The sequence below is a fragment of the Apostichopus japonicus genome, chromosome 17 (genome assembly GCF_037975245.1).
Source record: "Apostichopus japonicus isolate 1M-3 chromosome 17, ASM3797524v1, whole genome shotgun sequence".
NCBI classification, from domain to species: Eukaryota; Metazoa; Echinodermata; class Holothuroidea; order Aspidochirotida; family Stichopodidae; genus Apostichopus; species Apostichopus japonicus.
The window spans coordinates 18,082,256-18,103,623 of record NC_092577.1 but is presented as its reverse complement, the minus strand read 5'-3'; the positions used below and the strand labels follow the sequence as shown (position 1 = coordinate 18,103,623).

The following is a 21,368-nucleotide window of genomic DNA, read 5'->3' as shown; positions in this document are numbered from 1 at the left end:
GTAATGGTAACATTCACATTTATGAAGGACAGAAGCTACAAGTTAATGACTTTAATGTAATTCATTTCTGTCATGGATGTTTATCTCAGACTCATTAGTTTTAATAAGAAACAATCACATTGGGAATTACATCATGCACTGGACATGACATTTGTCACTTTTTAGGATAGGAATGCTCACTGGCACACTGAGTACTAACAAGGGTTTGTCTGAGTGTCATGGTGACAAATACTCCCCTAAGATACTACAAAATCTTTGTCACTCCAGTAAGTGGAGATAATAGATACAAATAAATACCCTGTAATATATCACCTTGCATGTCACTTATTAAATCTGACATTCACATGATATGTCCACGCTTCTCTTTGTGAGATATCCTGTTTACAAGCTTTACTTCACAACACATACACATGCATGCATCACGACTAAAAAGGTTACAATTATCATCAAAACCAAAAATGATGAAATGCAATGCTTGTTGTATGCATAAGCAAAGAATGTTCTAACCACTGCAATAAAGATAGAAATGAAGTAGAACATGACAGCCAAACCACTAACCCTCTTGGTCGTACGATGGCTGAACAGCTTCATCATGACTAGAGCCTTGATCTTGATCCTGCAGGTCTAACATTTGACTCTCATCACTCACAGACACTGCAAACAGAAATTACAGAGGAAAGGGAACAAACACAGTGAGCAAGCACATTATATAAAATTGATTATATTTGTGTTTGTTTTAAGCTTTGATATGTGCAATTCTGCTGCCGACATATTAATATTCTGATCATGGTCACTACAAAACTGCAGAACTACAATTTAACAAATGGTAAACTAGCTTAAACCAAAAGGTTTAGATTTTGAACAGGAAGTTAAATGACTTGTGCTGTAAAATCGAACAAAAGATATTTTTAAAAAGTATGTTATATCAGCAAACTTTTAAGTTCGATATAAGTTTTGTACGTACCATGTTGATTTGCTGATGAGCAATTGGCCACTGGAGTAATAGTTGCATTGCTGGAAGAACCTTGTGAGGAAAAGCAATGAAAGTGAAATAAATTTGATTGGTTACAATATGTTCTCATGAGAACTTACACACACTATAAGTATATACAACAATATATGGACAATATAAATGTGTACAGTCATGAACACCATTACAGGACGAAAAAACAGCAAGTACCCTAAACCCAGGTCAAAATTTTTATGTAGTGGTGTAAATATAACATACCACTATCTATATTATGGACAGACCCCTCCCTTCTCCATTTCAGTGAATATATTTCATTGTGATTATTTCCCTTTAAGCTGGTATGTGTGTACCTACCAGCATGTATCATGTGACAATTTCAATGAAGTTCTGCAGCAAAAACACCCAGCCCCTATGTCCACTCACCCCCCCCCCTCCCCTACTCTCATATCATGTTTGTAAGTGTTCCAATTGTCCTGCTTAGCTTTATAACAATTGATGACTGTAAATGACTGTAGAAAGCAAAAGGATATCTGCTCACTGAAAGGTAACACTTGTTGGCCTTGTGCTTTACTAGTAAGACAAAAATAAAACAACAAACTTACAGATGGTAATACTATTTTTGCTGCGTAATATTGCTTGCAGATCATCGACTCCATACGCAGACGGTCGTTTGCAGGTAATACCAGGTGGCAGACCATCAACCACAATATTCCCCATAGCAAGCTGCTTGTAGCTCATTGCTCTTCTGCCCGTACCTGCATCTATGATCATATAAACCAAACATGTGTCCTTAAAATGTTGCAGGGATAGCAATGTGCCTTAAATCAGATAGCTAGTAACATAGTTTACTAGTTTACATGATAAACTCGAGTTCATGCCTCAATCCAGCTAACAGTGTAATATTAACACACAAGAACTGTTCTATTCACTGGAAACCTTCCCAACATTAAAGCTTTGCAAGTTTCCTTAAGTTGAAAACATTTTAATTCCTTTAAATTGAATATGTGGTGGTTTTTCTACATCCTCTAATCCGTTCAAATTTATGTTACATCTTTTCACTTCCATTATCACAAATTGCATTATGTTATTGTGGGACTCAGTAAAACCTAGCACTTTTGGACAAAATAATTCCTATTTTCACAAACATTCCTAAGCGCACAAGTGACTGTAGTTCACCCTGACGTAGATGTGTGGAGTTGTGTGAGGAAAACCGTCGATCCAGCTATTCACTTCAGTACGGTACTATGCCTGTACGACACTCTGTCAAATATAAACTGTTAGTATCAAAATGCCAATGATTTTTGTAGTAGGATGTTGCCAATACACTTTTTGGAACCGAAGATTTAGTTTCTTTATGTTTCCCAGTCATCAAACCGACGACAAACGCTGCAGGCTTGGATTTATTTTGTAAGGAGAACTCGCAATGACTTTCTCGCTCCCAGGTTTCCCACCGTATGCCGGCAAAAATATGTTCAGCACACTTCAGAAACGATGACTGGGACAGAGGATACATTGTTCCGAATAGTTTCCTTGGGACGAATTGGCGTTATGCTAGATGTTTACTTCTAAACTCAAAATTGTTACCTTTTGTACGTCAATTTTTTTGACCCTTAATTACCGTCACATTTCAGTCTTTGGGTGGTATAAGCAATATCTTTCATATGCCAGGCTGACAGTTATTTTCACGTCACTTAGTCATATCTAGGTAAATCCAGGTTTATAAGGACGGGTTATAGACAACGAGGATGACAGAAAATATGACTTATTCAACCAGCGAAGAGTTAAGCTTTTTTTATTTACCTTAGGAAGAATGATGGGCTATACTAGATCGATACTGATTAGTTCCATTTTTGGGTCTTCTGTTAATAGAGATAGTCATCCTTATTGGTTGGCTGGAAGTATGCTTTGAATATTTGGCATGTTTGCTATACCATTTGAAATTATCCATGCCAATTGTGCTCGACTACCGACTACCTAATGTATATATTTTCCTGAGACGGTAAAAGTTCATGCATTTTTCACTTTTCAAACTCTTAAAATGTGTAACAAGGAATCCATCAGGCATTTTGTTTTTCTGTGGTGTTCCAATTGCTTGTGTATCTGCTTTTGTGCAGTTGTGACTTGCTGAAAGCATTATACTTTATGTCAGCAAGACTGAGACATATACCCCGCAGAGCTTTGTATTTCTTGGATTCAACTGTATCCACTGACCGAAACTAACTGCAAAACACGATTAATTGCAACAAAAATTAAGAAATACCTGAAATGTTGATATTTTCACAAGGTAAGAATCGGAATTCCGGTAAGGCCTCAATATCATACCGCACACTATGTAACGTGGCCTATAATGACAACGAATCTTACAAAATATGATCAGTCGTTGATGCAGGTTTGTAACCATAATTTACTTGTAATTGAAGAACTGCCAACCAAAATCAGTTTAAGTAGCTATGTGTGAACAATTCTAACAACCATTTCTTTCTCCTGTAGCTGCATGTTTATTGCAAGAATGAAGTTAATAAATGGCTCACTTTCTTAAGAGAAGTAAAAAGAAAGTCCATTGTTATTGTTTTGCCTATGGGGTACACTCTGCAGAATGACGACACACAGTGACCTGTACGTTCATTAGCTTGTTCGCATCACATTTCTGGTCAGTGAGAATCTGGTAACTTTAACATCAAATTTCTTTAAATTGCTTTCTTTTCCAACTAAACGGAAACCACAGTATTGTTTGTGTAGTAAATACTTTACTATGAGCCGAAAAATTGCAATATTGCATTTTAATGTCTGCAGCTCATAATAATGAACAATCAATATTAGGCAGCTAATGTAAGTAGCGCTGTCAACAATTGGGAAACTGATTGACTGATTTTCCAGTTGTTCGTACTTCACTCAGCAGTTTAAGAATGGAATTTGACTTTATCATATCAAAAAAATTCCTGTTGATTGCTAATGAGTTATAAGTGACAACAAGACAATAGTAATATTTCTCTCCCAAGATGCAATCGATGAATGTGATTTAGTCAGTTTCACTTACAGTATTTTTCGTTAAAGAGCTCCTGCACGCTGGTACGTAGTGTTGCACGGGTTGCTTCTTTAACAGGACCATCAGCATTACCCCCTATTGAATGAAACAGAAAGAAAAAACAATCACAAGTTTGATCTACCTTCAAAATGAATGTATGACCTTTAAATATTTCCTCATATGCAGTTGATTTTTGTGGGATAATTGTATGTATATATATATATAAATATATATGTATGTATATTAGATGATCCTGCAAGCAGGAACTCGCGCCACTTGTGCTACTGTGCATTACACCACCTGATAGATTTGACTTCTACTGGAAAACCCATTCATGTAATTGCTCTACTTACTACTTTGGGATGAAGTCAAAGCAATCTGACTTCCAGGCATTTAAAGTCTCTATGCCGCTTGACTAATAAATAACTGCAATGAATAATAACTCAACAATGAAATTGTTTTGCATACCTATAACACTCAGTCCAAATTTTCGTAAGAGTTCTACCTCTTTATCTAAAAACTTTTGTCCTTCAGTAGTTCCTGAACTATGGAGATTTTGCTCTGTATCTATGGCAACGAACATTGCTTCATAGTCCAATTCTTCAAGTTGAAAACACTGGAAAGAAATGAAGAACGATTATATTACTCCCAGTAATAGGAACAAACATTAAAGCACCCTCAACAATCTCACACACGCACACACACACAGACGTGCAAAAACAAGATGGAATATCTTTTTGTTTTCCAGCACAATACCCCAATGATAATTCATTGCAATATTGAGGTAAATTATTGAATTGCTAGTTATTTGAGTCAACGATATCATAGCAGACATGCTTGTGACCTCTATGACAGAATACAGTAACTGGAGTTAACATGCAACATCACAGAGTCAATCTGATTCACTGGTTATGACTTTTGTGGTAAATTTGATTGTGATTGTTGTTTTTTGTTTCATACTTTGAAAGATGACTTTGCTGTTCTTCAGTACAGAGCACACTATGATAACACTAATATTTCCACTTTTATTTGCTATAGTAAAAAATGTGGAGGTACGTAGCGGTTCCATGCATGTTCTATCATATGGGGGAAATTGGTTAGAGTTTGCGTCTTAATTCTTATGTCAAGTGTCAAGTACTTGGGAATGTTGTACTAGAGTATTTTCATCGGTAATGAAATATAGAGAAACATTATTTGGCATAGTCATTGGAGTAAAAACATAAGTGAAAGACTATTTAATTAGCAGCCATGATAACACCTGCAATGTCATACCTACAGATGGGAGTGAAACAATATGCAGCTCTAATTATACAGATTGTTATAGTCATCAGTCTTCCACTGAAATTTCTGCAGTATGTAATTGACATACCATGAAATTGTGTTTATAAACACTCTCACTACAAATGATAGCCTTTGGTTACTGCTATTTCAGTTTTTTACCATTTTCTTGATTTCAGTCAAAATGTGCCTGGCCATGACCTTCTTATGCTCCTGCCTGATTGTAGCACCTTCGGCATCCATCCTATTTTTGTTATCTGCTTGCTCCTTGTATTTGCTTACTTCTGGTGTACCTTTTACTTTCTTCCATGCTTCATTGGCTTTGTTAAGGGTTGTAGCCTGGTTTTCAGGTGATGTTGCTGCAAAACAAAGAAAAATTGAAGATTAACTCATTTAGGCAATTATGATAAAAGGCAGCTCAATGTCAGTATTTTATCCAGATAGCTGCATCCCTAAAAGTGGTTAATTACTTGGAATTCAGACAGAGAACTTGTTTCATGCAATGAATGTACGGAGTGTAGCATATATAGACCACTCCAGACAACATTACACAGTATTACTTGACTACTTGCATGCAGATCTATTGTACACATTTGTACCTGTGCAGGAGACAAACCCATGTCCCATATCCCACAAACCATGCATGCTTACATAGAAGAACGTTATTTTGAACACAAGCTGACTGGAATCAGTACACGACTTGTGATTAGGCCTCAAGTAATTAAATTCTCATACACAATCGGGACTAGAGAACACTATGAATCTTGATCAGGCATTGCAAACTTAATATAATGAACACATGTTAATAATCTCTAGAAGAAGGCTCCAATTCAAATTCTTGAATATCCCAGGCATATCTATGTCACATCGTAAGCCATACATGACCTTGATCACAAGCTCATGAACAACACAGATACAAATCATCCAACTTCATCAAATTTTATTCAGTTACATTGGACACTGTGTGAATAGAAGAATCTTTCCAAATTTGGACACAGAGCCAGGCTGACAGACAGATAGACTTAAGTCAGACAGACATGATATCCTTACCTTGGTTGCATAAAGGTGAACATTGCCATGTTGAGCTGTGTATGAGCTGACTTATGGTAAAGAAATCATAAAAGCTCACCACTTTCTCTTTTTTATGTTTTTAGTAACCAACATGTCACCCCACATTTTGTGAGTCCTGTGTTGGATTTTAGACTCCCACCCCAGTCAGAAAGAGCAAACACCTGGGTTTAGTACCACCATTATGATCAGTACTAGTATCACATTTTTCTAATTTGTTTTTCTTTGAAATGTCATGGCATGCATGCTAACAATCTTTGTCACAGCTAAACAAGGAAAGTGATTGTGGGAAGGATAGAAGGGGGGGGGGGTGACTCAAGCCACCTCCTTCAAAACCACCACAAAGAAAGCCAATAGTAAAGCTGGATGTTTGCTCAATTCTTCTAACAATAAAATTAAAAGACTTGTGGCTTGCATCAGAAACAAGGTTGGATTTTCTTGACTGCTCAAATATAATGAACTTCATATCTACTGTACCCACCATGTTCTGAAATATACTCTGCCATGAAGCAGCTATAGGCACTCTTTTTCCTGGGTTTTAGTGAAGGTACTTTGCTGCGGCTGCCAAATTTTCTTCTGACCTGCTTTGTTTTTTTGTTGTAATTCCAGTTCTAATGAGATATATAAAAAACAAATACATAAAAAAAAACGGTGTGTCTAGTGTCATTTAAACAATTACAAACAATCCAATAAAGTATGATCAAGTCAGAAGCTAAATTTAATCTAGTGATGGTAGTGGCCTAGAGATATTGAACATTCCTGGAACATTTCTTCATGTTTGTCTTTCAACCTTCTCAACTATTTTTAATCGTCAGATTAATAAGACAGATTTGGTCAACTCAGCTTACCAACATTTGGCTCATAAACATCATGGTAGCTGATGGCAATTGCCATGCGTGGCAAGCATTGAATCACTGCTGCAAGTGTAGGTTACAAATTTTGGTAAACAGTGTAATCCATACAAAATCCAGACTGGCCTAAGAATATGCTGATGTAGCACATTATGTTGCCAATGAATTTAAGTGAAAGAAGGTTGAAGTCAAAGTACTGTACACTTCGTTATAACGTAATGATGGGAGATGTAGGTTTAATGGAAAAAAAACTTGACACACTGCTGCTAGACTTGCTTCAAATAATTAATGTAGAGCACCACAGAGCAAACACAATTAAAGGAATAGTTCAGGTGTCAAAAATGTTTCTTATATGAAAGAGGACAATAAAAGAAACCCAACAGTGAAGAAATTATTCAAATATGTTTTTCCGTTTAGGAGATATTCAAATTTCAAGTTCTATCTGATTGTGTAGAAACTGCTGAAATCAGACTAGCTGTGACGTCATATCCTCACATTCCTGAAAAGTCTTTGTTATTTTATTAAAATATTTTGTAAGATTTTATGACCTACAACCAAAAGATACGTCAGGAGATCTCATATGGGTCAGATCCAAAACCTCTGCCAATGTTATGGACGGAATTCACAGAGATAAAATCCCATCAAAAATAGTGTGAGAGTTAGTATTTGGTAAGGTATGCATGATTGATCTAAGTTGGGATACCTGTACCTGTACCTGTACCTGATATAACGGAAAAAAATTAATTGGGTAGTGCAATATTAGTCTGAATATGCAAATTAGGTGTTCGTTATGGACGGAATCAGAAAAATGATCGATCTCCACCAACCTTCATAGTGGGTCAAAACTCTGTGAAGTGTTCAGGATTTCAAAGTATCAGGTACTTTTCATCACAGGCCTGGTACCTTAGCTTTATCATACTCCCACTCATAATCTTCAATGTACCTCTATTAACCCACTACCCCAAACCAAAATTCTGTGTTATGGACGGAATGTACAACGTCATGGACGGAAGGTTTTGTCCTGATTTAGGATCAACTCTTGAATTGTGAAGTGTGTGTTATAAGTTAATACTTATGGCCAATATGTGTAATAATATGAAATAAAATTGAATTTATTATAAGAAGGGAAAGAGCTAGTCCTGAAATAGGAATTGTTATGGACGGAATGTTATGGACGGAAAGTATTGAATTAGCCTGAAATGAATTGCTACAGCACATGAAAAGTTTCACTCTTGCTGAAGGTACTCATCAGGTGGCTTTCAGCACTATAAGCAGAGGCTGTCAGTACTTTTCCCATTTGTTTTTTTCACTTTTGTGGCTTCACCTCCTTCAAACAATGCCAATGCAATCAAAGTTTCACCAGTCTGCAAAGCTTGTATGAAAGAAAACAACACATGCAAATAAAACTGTGGACATGGGAGGCCTGTATGGTTGAACAGTCATGAAAATTTGAAATAGACTTTTCAATCTCAACAAAATACATCGATTCATATTTGTCAAAATTTTTCGTCACCATCACGGCTCACAATCTCTTTGAAACTTGTCCCTAATATATTCAACCACCTTTGTTGCAATTCCCACTTTGCTACTTGAAATTTGGAGGACAGGCTGTTCTAGTTTCCCCATGATCATTCCTAGTGGGATATTTGTCTCAGGTGATGGCCAGAAGAAAGTATTGGTAGGGCCCTTAGGGTGTAGGAAGGAGACATAGACATCATTACTGTCAACTGATATTTGGTCCACCTTTTCCAACCACCAGTCTCCTTCATACACAAAAACCACGTTGCATAAGGATGACAACTTGGATTTATAAGGGTCATTCCGTGTCAAATCAAGAATGGCTGTTGCTGCACCCTCTCCAAAAAATTCTCAAATTTTTGGTATGATTGGACCATCATGAAATAAGCATATTCTGAAAATTTCAGTTGCATTGCTTTCCAATTGGCCGATTTATCACACTTTGAAATTCCGCAATTTGTCGCCACCATGGCATTTTCTTGACTTTTGAGGTCTCATTTCTCAGCAATTAACCATTCTACCACCTTTCTATTACAGATGCCTATAGAGTCTATCCCATAGATAGGATCACTAAAAAATGTGCTATTTTTAGTGATGAATTCCTCCTAAACCATTGCTTCAGGGTACTTGATTCTTTCAGAGGTTATTATGTCTGGTACAAACATTACAAAATAACGATTACAATGCTTTCCTATGATATATTTGCAAGTTGTGCAACTCTAAAGTTGCTATTTCATGCTGCGATTCAGCATGAGGTAGGAGTTTTTATGCCAATTTTTTACCAAAGTAACCATGTTAGAGCTGTCAGGGTTTTATACTTAAACTATAAGTATAAAGTTCTTACCCCTAAACAAATTTCAGGGTTCTTGCTGTTCTGAATAATAATTTAAGAAGTTGTTAAGCTGCTCCGATGTACAAAAGAGGTCGTCTTTGACGGCCAATAACTCAAAATGCGTAATGTTGAAAAAATCGGATAATTTTTTCTGGAAGAGATATAGTACCACCCTGTTTGTACAAAAAATTTCAGGAGGGTGTTTTGCCTTATTTGAAATAAAAAATCCTCAAAGTTTGTGATTTTTACCGAAATTAATTTTTTTTTTTTTAAATTAGGGAAAACATCACCTGAAAGCGTAGAAAAATACTGTAATGTACATGTAAAAAAAGGTTTTCCATCCAAAATACCATTCATTCACATTTGATGTCTTTGATTTAACTTAATGAAAACATTCTGCATAGTTTTTCCAAAGAAAGTAATTTCCATCCATAACATTCACATTCCGTCCATAACGTTTTCCTAATTCCATCCATAACACAGATGTTTCATTGAACCCCAGCTTATCAATATGCAAGAATCTGGTAATTTTTCACTTCATCCTTAATGGCATTGATAACCTTCAGAAGATTACATGCAAATTTTATCACTGAAGTGAACTTTAAACTTGCCAGGAGATTAATGACATCAGGTAGCGTTACGGACGGAATTAATGATTTTCTTCTCGATTAGAATCTTAATTAGGGATGCCCTACTTAATTTTTCCAAAAACTATTTTGGAGAGATCAGTACCATAAACAATTATTCAGGTGCAGATTCCTGTGAATTCCATCATTCCTTGCAGTTCAGTGGCACAAATTGCTGTTTCCGTCCATAACGCTGGTTTAAGTGCATTGTTGATATAATTAAGCAGTACTCGTTAACAAAGAAACATACAAATTTAATTTTTTGGCCAAGCAAGCTTAAATTGTTCTTCTTTTGGACAAAACTATCAAAATTGATAACTATGATCATCTAAATTTTAGCCCTGAGGTTGACAGGTTTTGGATCTGACCCATATGTGTCAAGGGAAGTGTTTGAGATATAATTATTCTTTAATGAAATATATTGACACATGTTAAGGAAGTGAGGATGTGACATCACACCCTCACAGTTAGTCTTTCTACACCAGTCATTTGCAAAGAAATTGTGAAATCTTCAAAGTGTGATATCTCCTTAGCAGAGAATGCTATCATGGTAGTTTCTTCACTATTCTGTTTGTCTTTTTAAGCTATTTCATACAAGATCTGAATCATCAACAGTTTAAAGACCTTGTGTTTGAGGAATTTACAAGATAACCTCTGCAAGGGGTAGTAGATCCCTAACAAAGCTGTTCATGGGCACAGATCAACTGGGACCGTTACACAAATTATGTGACATAGTTTTATGCAGGCAATACAGCAATTCTCAAGAGAACAGACAGACATGTATCATGGCTAGCATGAACTGCTCACTCTGGTCTGTGAGTCATAGAGTACTGCTCCTATGGGAAATTAAACAGGGAGTGTTTCCTACAGTATATTGAGAACACATACATTCCTCTGAATTGACAGAACAGTTTGCACAATTTACACCACCATCCCTAGCCGATGTACAGTACAGCTGATCACCGACTTCTGATTAATTATGGATTACATGGCACAACTGACTCTACCAGCCATAATTGGCTTTCTTACTCAATATAAACATTCAGGAAAGATTGATACTTAGGTACAGTATTCTATTAATGTTGACGACGAAAATCATAACGAAGATGACAATGAAGACATGAATATTTTTTTTTACCCAATAATTGCCCTCATTCAGGGAGTCTGCTTTAATTCCTTGGATGCCTTCTTTTTCCAGAAAATGCTGTGACAAGTATATTTTCTTTTTCCCCCATTATGGGGACATTCCGTTTGTAATGCAATATCTTGGGTATGTCTCAACATGCTCAGTAAAATTTACCTCAGTATTGTGCTGTCAGTAATCTGTCATGTCTTACAGAGATTGAGTAGTTTGCTTCCAATTGACAGTTGTTGAATTAGCTTTAGATTAAACTTAGAGACTGCAATGACTGTTCCTTGTGTCATTGGTTGCGAGGAACGTTTTAGAAGTTGTTACTGTCTACATAAGGCCTTCTACAGAATAGCACAGGGAGGGCACAGGCTACCTGCAGATGGTCCAGATCAGATCCCAGCCATTCCTCGGTATAAATTAAACAGGCATAGCCTAATTGGGTTCAAATAAGACTAGCTATGACTCCTTTTGTGGAGAATAAGAAGATCGCTTGCAACTGAGATAAAAACAATGTTGTTTAACTACTGCGCTGGATCAAGGTGACCCTAGAGTCCATTTCAGTGGGCTTTCTAACATCACGCCCGCCCTGGTTGAGCTCTCAAACTCATAGGAAACGAATCAGCAGTGGCAGAAAATGAACCCAATGTTGTTCAAATTTGAGCAAAATAATAAATTTTAAACTGACCTTTATTCTTCTGGCACTTAATGAAGTTTCTTTTGTTAACTCCAATATCTTTTTCTTGTTCGAACTGCTCCCATAACTCTGCAGCCCATTACACCAATATTCCTCAAGGAGTTTACTCTCATCAGCGGTAAGTGCATTCCTACAAAAGAAACAGAAATGTAAATTCTGCTGGGGAAGCAATTTATTTAATTTACAAGAAGCCTATTTAGCAAGATATGGTAGTCTTATTTCAAAAGCATAATAGCTTAAATGCTTGTTAAATTTTTATTTATGTTTTAATTAAACCAACCATTATTACATGTACCAGCAAATTTATAATGGACTTTACAACATTGAAGGTTTACTGTATTTGACCTTATATGCTAGATTTTCAAATATGGTCACCTTTGGACGAAATTCTTTAATCTTTTTATTACCAATCTAGAGGAAATTTACCATTTCTGCATGTCCTTACTTGGCAATATTCAGGTGAGCATGCAAGGTGCCCTGGTCTTTCCACGCCTACATTATGCCTTATAGCTTGTCCTCACTATTTTTAACAAGTGACTTCAAAGGTTATGCTACCTCAGTTGATTCTTCTCTAATTTGTGGTCAATGGGGAATATGGCAAGACTTTAGAAGGTTGTAACTACCAAGGCTAAATGTCATCACAGCTGCTGCTGAGGGTTAATGCCATAAATTTAACTTCAAAATCTCCTCAAGCTGAGATAAATTCCAAGGACAGGATGCAGTAACAAATTGCAGTGGAATTTATATTTATTTCAGAAACACTTAGTTTCTACAGCACTCATCAACAGGCCTGGTAACAGCTAAAGGAAAACCTCACTTAGGAACAGTTAATATCACTACTTGATTGAGGATGAGGAGAATGAAAACAAACTACAGGCTTATGTTGTAAGTTGTAACTCCCCTGTATACAGAATGTTAGATGTTAGATGCAATTTTATGTAAGTTTTCTGAAGTGCAGCTACACTGTAGGCTAATGATCAATCGACCTTATTTGATGTGATGGAATATAATTTGTTTTTGTAAATGTCACTACATTTTTAACATACTTAACAGAACCGCAATGATTGTTTTTGATATGAGTATTCTAGCCTCTCCACCTTTAAGAAATTCGTATGAAACTAGTTTGTGTTGATGCCGTTACTGTCATTTAACTGGCATATATGCTCATATTTGCAGGAATGAATTGCCTTACATTAACATAGTTATGCTATGGAGGTGCATTTACCGGGAACTCTACTTCATTAATATATATCTAAGTTGTATATTGAAAAAAAAAATACAAACAAATTCAAACAAGTAAAAAAAAAATGAATTTGATGGTGATTGTCTTCATATTATTAACTAAGCCAAATGTAGTATGGTTGGACAAAGGCCTTTATTGCAAGTATTCTAGCTTAATTGCTGCAATGAATTTCCTAATATTAAGGCAGTTATTCCACGTCAGTTGTGTACAAAAAAATCTGCCACACTTAATCAAAAGACCTAAAATGCCATGCAGCATGCAGCAAGGTTGTTCCGGGGCAATTTAGTTGTTATCCATGATCCACATTTCATGCTTTGAAAGGGTCAAATTGATAAATAAAGTTAATGCGTTCTGCATCCCGGGTTGAGTGATCTTACAGAAGGTGGAGTTTCTCTCCCCATTGAAATTTTGTTTCCATAATAAACGTTTGTTAGAGGGGAAGTTGTGCTATACTATTGTAGGAAATAATTGCTGTCCATTACCACAAAAATAAAATATAAAAAGAAATTACACCAAAAATCAATTTAACATAAACAATGTATATATTCTCCATCAAAACAAATTTAATCCATAAAATATCAAGTTATTTCATCGAAAATAAATTTTCATAAAATCATGACATTTGAACCACTATTCCTAGCATGTCAAGTCGGTAAAATCAACAAAAACGGAGATATGTATGCCTATCCATCCCAACTGTACACCACTATGATATTGTAGCGAAAATTTATATTCACTATGTTCGTTTATTATTTCTATGTTTTTATCTTTATCTTATACCGGAATAAGCCGGTGAACTTCTTAGGCAAAGTTTATTGACCTCCATATTTGCATATAGTCGTGCGAGAGGCTTCTAGCCAATCACTGAACAGCTGATTGCATCACCCGTTGCTTCCTGTGTATTGTTATAACGTTGGAAATTCCATGGAAAATTACCGTATATACCTGTATTGATTTTACACATGTGTTAGGGAGTCGAACGAAAGAACGCAAGCGGTTAAGACGTATACATGTAAGTTGTCGGAATTATAGGTGAATTGGGCCTTATATAAGTTTAATTACTTGATCAAGGACACGTTTAGCTGTAAAATTAATGACATATTGCTTACAAATAGTTGCAATGATCCGTAAATTAGTTTAGGACACGAAACGGTTGTGTTATTCAGAGTAAACTTACTTCCAGAATTTAACGAAGGGCTAGGTTCGATAGGCTGGTTGATATACTGCAACGTTAGGTACTGTGTTCGAGGCAGCGCTTTGTCGTAACGTAGCGAGCTAAGAAATGTGTTATTAAGTAATTATTTGTGTATCAAGTAATTTGGGTCAGAATATATGTAGGGAACAAAGTGTTAATTAAGAAAATAAGGAACGATATGTTGACCCGTTATTGTGTTATAGGCCACTGAGAGTCACGTAGCCATTGAACGCAAGTGGGGTATATAGTAAACAAATTCATGATGATACATGTTGGTTGTCAATTTTAAAACGATCGTTAGCCATGATTTGGTAGTTATTTGTCTGTTAGATTTTGGGAAAGACTGTTAATTTACGATCTAGCGAACTACGATCTAGCGATCTAGCGGAATACTTTTAATCAAATTCCTTACATTATATACCACGTGGAAGGACGTCTCTCTGGCGATTGATTTACTCGCCAAATACCTTCTCAATAGTTAGCCAGCCATATACTCAAAATATATTTTCTCATCGTTTACCTACTCATGAGAAATCTACTCACTGGTCATCTACTCGTGAGATAACTACTCAAATATATTTTCTCATCGTTTACCTACTCATGAGAAATCTACTCACTGGTCATCTACTCGTGAGATAACTACTCAAATATATTTTCTCATCGTTTACCTACTCATGAGAAATCTGCTCAAATTATGATTTCTCACTTATGAGAAATCTACTCCTGAGACGTTTGCTCAGTTGTCTTCTCAATGTTTAGCTGCATACTAGAAACCTGCTCATAGGATACTTTCTCAAGAGCAACTGTGGTATGTGAACTGGGGAGAACACTGCTTATTGTTATCTAGTATACTCTACTTACTCGCGAGTAGCTGTGCCGGTGAGACACTTTCTCAGATACCAGTGAATGTATTTACTCAGGTATACGTTATGATTACATGCTCATCATAGGTCATTGCTAGTTTCCAGGCTCAGTGTTACTCTTGAGCAATTACTCAAGTTTGAAACCGTTTTATACACTGACACACTGTAAATCCGTCTTGCTGTTCTTCGACTCACCAATTAAGAATAATCATTTGTAAAAATTTGAGAAATAAAGTGATTTCCAAGAAACAACACAGAAAGTTCTCTTCATCATTTTCGTTGACTGTGCTTGTATGCAGTGGACCGAGGTCAACGTTACAATATGTTACCTAATAACTTTCGTATGATTTCATTTAATTTGGTTAATATATTCCCAGCCATGTTGGCTGCATGCAATGCTCATTCAAACGTTTGATCTTCGTTGTGAATTTATTGCATAATAATTGGACAATTGAAGATGACATGGTAATCACAATCAGTTATACTTAGAATAATAATGTCAATGAGTGAGGATTCACAGTTTGCACCATTTCCTGCTACTCTCTACAAGTTTGACGGAAAAATATAATTGATGAAATATGACTCAGGTTACGAATTAATTTAGGTTTTCATATTTTCCTCAATAAATAAAGGTGATGCATCTTCTAAAGTTCTGCTGAATTTGCACTAGGAAATCAAATGTTACATAATGACAATATGTATATAAGGTTTTACTGGATGCTAATGGCATGCTCCATATTTATCATAAAATAACACTGTTATCTGGTTGCAGGGCAAGAAGCACAGAATTTTAAACTTAAACATGAACAAGACTACATTTATGGTAGGTTGGAGTAAAGTTTTGAAGGGTGGTATGTACTGTGCAAATAATTGATGACTGGAAGGCCCCAAATCTGCCATTTATTAATTGCGGTTCTCGGCAGATCAAGTAACGTTAGGAAGGCATCAATGCCACCGATTGACCAATAGAGGATTTGGTATCGTTGAGTGCAAATTTGCTTTGAGCAAATCTGCAGTAATGGTCAGGTTCAATGATGTTATGTTATGTAGGTATCATAATAAACAATAACCCTGGGCTACAAAACTCAGACCTTGTAGCCGCCTGTTTCAATATCTGTATGTAGCATGATTACCTCACTGGTTGGGAAAGAGCTTTGTATGTGCCAGTCAATAGAATTCTTTCACAACTTGCAAAATCACAAGCACATCACAGCTAGCCTACATGTAATTGTATTTTTTTCTGCTACATGCACATGATGCAGGTTAACAGTACATGCATGTTTGTATTTCAACATGAATATAGTATCTCTTTATGTTGTAAGTCTGAAATGATACTGGACCATTGGACAACTTCAACACGCTCAATGGACAGAAAACCACCTACTGCTGATGCAATAAAAGGCTTTGAAGTGAAATGCTGATACTTTCAAGAGATGCTCTGCAATGTATGTAAATACAGCTGGTGCTTATTTTGACTGCCTCTGCACTAATGTCCATTTTATGTATACAAGGAGAAGTAACAATCCATTGGAAGGTACATTGGGCCATGCACCACTCTCAACCTGGTGAGCAAAATAGTTAATCTGTGCAGGCAATGGCAGAATGCAAAGGTTTTGTAAAATGTATGCATATTTATCTCAAAGCCTTTGTATCTAGGTATTGACCTCACACTGTCTTTGACCCCATGAACATCTGTGGAGACTTACTCACCATAGGGTACCTAAGAAAGACCTATGAAGTTCAAGCAACATTTCCTGCTGAGATGTAGCATTTTTAAATTTTTCAGAGTTTGACCTCAAATGAATTTGATCTCTATGAAAAACAATTATTTATTCAATTAGTGCTACCTACATATTAAGTTTGGAGTTCAAGTAACTTTCCCTTTTTGAGATTTGGACTAGCTGAGGCACTCTTTGTCTCGACACCCCTCATAAGCAAGTTCCTGCTTGCAGGAGGATCTAATATACATACATACAAACATACACTCTCACACCTACACCACATACCCATTCCATAGGTTCCTTTTTGTGTTCAACAAATAATCAAAGAGGGCAATCTGATCTGCTTTTTTACCATCGAAGGCAGCAGATCACATACCCCTGGGCCTTTTTTTGTCAATTCATATTGAGCTAGTACATTTCAAAATATAATACCTGCATAAAATAATAATAATTATGTTAATAATAATACCTGCAAACTTCAATATTTTTATGTTATGTAGAAACCAGGTATTACTTTGAATTACTTTCTGAGGTCCATATTGTAGGTTCACATAAAATTTAATGTGTAATTGCATCAGGCATTGCATTGCCTGCACAACTATGGAGCATATCGCTAGCTGTTAGTAATCATGATTGCTGTAAGACAAGCTATCATCATCCGCTTTGTTAAAGGGTATGTGAGCTGAATCGCAAAAGATCAGCAGTTACCAGTAAAAAAACTCTACAAAGGCCACTATTGACAGTGAGCTGTACATAGAAGCTTAGCTTAAGACCGCACATCCTTAGCCTGGCAACTGTTGCTATGAAAACTCAGATATCTGTATATAGCCCAACTAGCAAAGGAACTACAAAATCTCATCCTCGCTATGAGAGCAATAAGATATCTTCCAATGTGTCATCATCACTTAAGAGCAATTCATTAGCTTTAATGTTAAGATATCCTGCTACTGCTAATTGCTCAAACTGTAATGTAGCATTTTCTTCCAATTGTTCATAATAACTCTTCTTGTCATGTAGCAAATATTTTAGGCCCATATTTGCCAGTGATCTACTCCCTTGGTCCAACTTTGATATCTCAGCCTGGATGATAGATTGTTCCCTCTGGTAAAAATGGAGAGTGTTTTTCATCTCTGTTCTGACAATTTCTTCCTCTTCATGGCCTCTGTCACACAGATTCAGAGCATCAATGGCCTTTCTCCGAACGACAAGGGGTATTTCTTGATTATACTGCAAGCAAATACATTATTGTTAGGAAATAAAATAACTTTCAACTTTCACTACGTTGGTTCCAATTATTATCCTCAGGAGTCAGGATCCACCCCCCCCCCCCCCGGAGTAAGGTGCCCATTTCATATAAGTAGGTCACTGAGAGCTAACAATGCCTTAACACTTGAGTGATGAAACAGTGGTCAAATGCTGAGAAAACACTTTGGTCTATCAGTATATGGGGTATGTAATGGTTCCATGAGCCCCGATATGGAAGGCTCTCAAAATAATGAGATGGTGTGTAGACTTAATAATGTGGATCATGAAATGTACACTGTATATTGAAACAACTACTCACACTGAGTACATCACTACTAATGAGATGGTAGAAGTCACTTGAAGGATCAGCAACTTGAGCAAATGTTACAGATTGCTGAGAGGCAAATTTATTGTTGAATCCACGAATGGAGCTCTTCAATGAACCAGCAGACCTTTTCAGCTGCTTTGCCACTCTCTGTGCAATAGCCTGCCCATCTGTATCATAAAGAAGTAGAGCAATCACTTACACAATAATAGGTTTGGTGATTCAATGACAATGTACCTGGTAAAGATTGACACAGTTGAATATCAAACCATTCCCATCTAACAAACTTACTTAGTGTGTTTGTTATTGCCCTAATTAATGAAATATTTTACAGGTTTAGTGTAAATAGGTTATTCATAATATGCTCTTCAAGATATTCCTGAACTATATTTGTCAACTCATCACCAAATAAAGATATTCCAGTGATGACTTTCCTATATCCTGTTTAATGCATAGTAAAACCTGTGCAACATGAACAGCCATCACCACATGCATCATATTGTTAGTCACTTTTGTGTTTCCATCGCTGAAACTACATGCATACCGAAGAACAGCTATACAAAGCAATGCAGAGTACCTCAAGTTGCATGTCTTTCAAATAAGTATACGTATCCTCCAAATCAAATAGTATCTTGAAACCTTCCTTACTATGTACTATAAATCAAGCCACATTCTTACTGAGTGCATGTAAAATCATATCGCCCAAGTTGTTGTGTGCTATTGGGTAGGTTATTCATGAATACAAGTTATACAAGTGCAAAGTTTTTACTTTCTAACAGTATCTGATATAAATGCACCAACTGGTAGAATACTTGACATAACACAGATGGAGATACCAGTGTGTACATACCACTATATTTACGTGATATTTCTTTGAGGTAACAGTATTCTACTGCTTGACTTCTCATCTGTTCCTGCATGGCTTTCATGCTTCTGTTCTGCATGTCTCTTGACACATCGCTGTACTCAGGGGATTCTTGAGACCATCGGACTGATATGCCATTCCTCTCTTCTGTTTTTGCTAATGCCTCATGCACCCTGGAGGTAACATCAAAAGTTAGTAAAGAAAAACATACTGAACAAAGTTTATCATGATTTGACTGGTTTTGACATAACAGTTATAGAACCACTGATCATGATATGACACTTACATGATATTAGAGATACTCATTACTTACAATTGCTAAAATTGCAATATACTTATGTGTGAATTTGTTAGCATAATCTGATCTTGGTCTTCACATAGCGCTAGATCCAAACTAAATGAAAGAAATAAAACGAAGAGAATTATGTTCCCTATCTCCCAAGTGTAATGACAGCATTATACACATATAACCAAGTCTGCACCAGTAGAGACAATTATGCCCAATTTAGCGCATAAGGTGCATAAGAATAAATCACCTGCACAGTGTACTCAATGTGGTACACCTATGTATACTTCAGATTTGCCTGAACTTCCTTTTCAGTCTGTGATATACAAGCACGGTATCGCACACAGACACGCACACGAATGCAAACAAATATGCACACTCACACGGCAGCATGGTTTATACAAAGTTTATGATTTTATTGCAACGAATGAGAGCAAAATGTCATAACATACCACAAAGCGTGATACAGATCCAGATTTTTAACGTAACTTTCTTTCCAAGAAAGATTGATTTCTGAAAAGATGAACGAAAGATACTTTCTCTTTTGGTTGATAAAAGCAGGTACATTCCGTTAAAGGTTACATACAATTTACATACAAGCTCTACCAGCTAAAACATATTACATGTGCAGGAGCTTGCAGGTAAAAAAAAAACAATTTGCATGTAACTTTTGTTTCGGTTTTATGCCCTTTCGAAGATTCCTTCACTTTGAGAAATCTTGCCAAGCAGTATGCATTCCAGGGATACAGTAAAGTAACAATTTAGGGAAAAAATTGTCAATCTTGAAAGATACAGGAGAAAGGAGCCTGGCAGCTGACTCTTATTGTAAAGGATAATGACAAATGAAGTCTTAGGACAATTCATATCAAATAGATTCAGCGTAAGATCAATATATTTTAAAAATGTTTCAATATAAACAAATCCTTTTCAATGGCAAACTGTTTGCTCTGAAGAATAATCTGTCAAGATCAAAACATCAGGCCTAGAATTACTTTTGCCATGTTGATATAAAAGTTTTTTTTAGCATTGTTTATGTTATTAGTGGAATCTTGACTGAAATGAAAAAGTATAATACAAAAAGCACAGCAATTATAAAGATCTACCCTCTTCTCCAAGCTACAAGCCCTGAAGTATTGAGAGAATTCATAAACTCACTTTTGGATGTTTTTTGCTTCTTTGCCAAGAGTGCTTTTGCTTCCTCACGCCATGAATTAATGGTGTTCATTGTGACAGAAACTATATGAATAATGTGAAAGAACAAACATGTCATAATTTTAATTAACTGGGAGGTTAGGGGAGGGGGGAGGGTTAAGGAAGTGTGGTGACTGGTGAGAGAATCTTCAAAAATTTTGTTTCTTAGATTTTGTGCACTTGGGGGGGGGGTGGGGAGCAGGTGAGTTATAGCAACTATTCATTTTAAAAGGGGAGGGTTGGAGAGGATGGTATCTGTAGGTGACTTACTACATTGCTTTTTCTTTCCATGGTCCACAGGATTGTCCACACAACAGGGTTCTACAAATGAGAACTTTAATTACTTACCTTAAACCTTCACTATGCAGCTAACCATGCATCACACATTTGCCAATTTTCTGTGATAAAAAAGCTTCATTATGCAAATAAACCCAAATACC

General features: G+C 36.3%; 2 protein-coding genes and 1 long non-coding RNA gene across 3 annotated transcripts; all 3 read right to left on the bottom strand.

Moving 5' to 3' along the window:
* Positions 1-311: 311 nt before the first annotated feature.
* On the bottom strand, positions 312-12,186 carry LOC139954636 (general transcription factor II-I repeat domain-containing protein 1-like). Its single transcript, XM_071954529.1, has 8 exons — positions 11,986-12,186; positions 6,823-6,952; positions 5,436-5,632; positions 4,464-4,611; positions 4,008-4,091; positions 1,573-1,731; positions 965-1,024; positions 312-654 (listed from the first exon to the last, which is right to left on the bottom strand). The coding sequence occupies exons 2-8, from the start codon at positions 6,845-6,847 to the stop codon at positions 554-556; spliced, it is 774 nt and encodes a 257-aa protein (XP_071810630.1). The 5' UTR covers positions 6,848-6,952; positions 11,986-12,186; the 3' UTR covers positions 312-553.
* A 5,348-nt stretch (positions 12,187-17,534) lies between these two features.
* Positions 17,535-19,655, bottom strand: LOC139954635 (uncharacterized). Its single transcript, XM_071954528.1, has 3 exons — positions 19,437-19,655; positions 18,581-18,756; positions 17,535-18,243 (listed from the first exon to the last, which is right to left on the bottom strand). Exons 1-3 carry the CDS (start codon positions 19,528-19,530, stop codon positions 17,881-17,883), a joined length of 633 nt encoding a protein of 210 aa, XP_071810629.1. The 5' UTR covers positions 19,531-19,655; the 3' UTR covers positions 17,535-17,880.
* A 130-nt stretch (positions 19,656-19,785) lies between these two features.
* LOC139984567 (uncharacterized) lies at positions 19,786-20,983 on the bottom strand. The gene is made up of 3 exons (XR_011799091.1): positions 20,893-20,983; positions 20,190-20,250; positions 19,786-19,845 (listed from the first exon to the last, which is right to left on the bottom strand). It is a non-coding gene; the product is annotated as an uncharacterized lncRNA (long non-coding RNA).
* Between the last annotated feature and the right edge of the window lie 385 nt (positions 20,984-21,368).

What these genes read in the sequence shown, in the direction of transcription:
- LOC139954636 (XM_071954529.1), bottom strand. Translation starts at nt 6,847, where the DNA reads ATGGCAGAGTATATTTCAGAACATG. An exon ending in TGACTGAAATCAAGAAAATG is followed by an intron (nt 4,612 to 5,435) that starts GTAAAAAACTGA and finishes ATTTCTTTCCAG; the next exon opens with TGTTTTCAACTTGAAGAATT. An exon ending in CAAAAATAGTATTACCATCT is followed by an intron (nt 1,025 to 1,572) that starts GTAAGTTTGTTG and finishes TTTCCTCACAAG; the next exon opens with GTTCTTCCAGCAATGCAACT.
- LOC139954635 (XM_071954528.1), bottom strand. Translation starts at nt 19,530, where the DNA reads ATGCAGAACAGAAGCATGAAAGCCATGCAGGAACAGATGAGAAGTCAA. An exon ending in AATATCACGTAAATATAGTG is followed by an intron (nt 18,757 to 19,436) that starts GTATGTACACAC and finishes TTTATGATACAG; the next exon opens with ATGGGCAGGCTATTGCACAG. An exon ending in TTAGTAGTGATGTACTCAGT is followed by an intron (nt 18,244 to 18,580) that starts GTGAGTAGTTGT and finishes ATTTGCTTGCAG; the next exon opens with TATAATCAAGAAATACCCCT.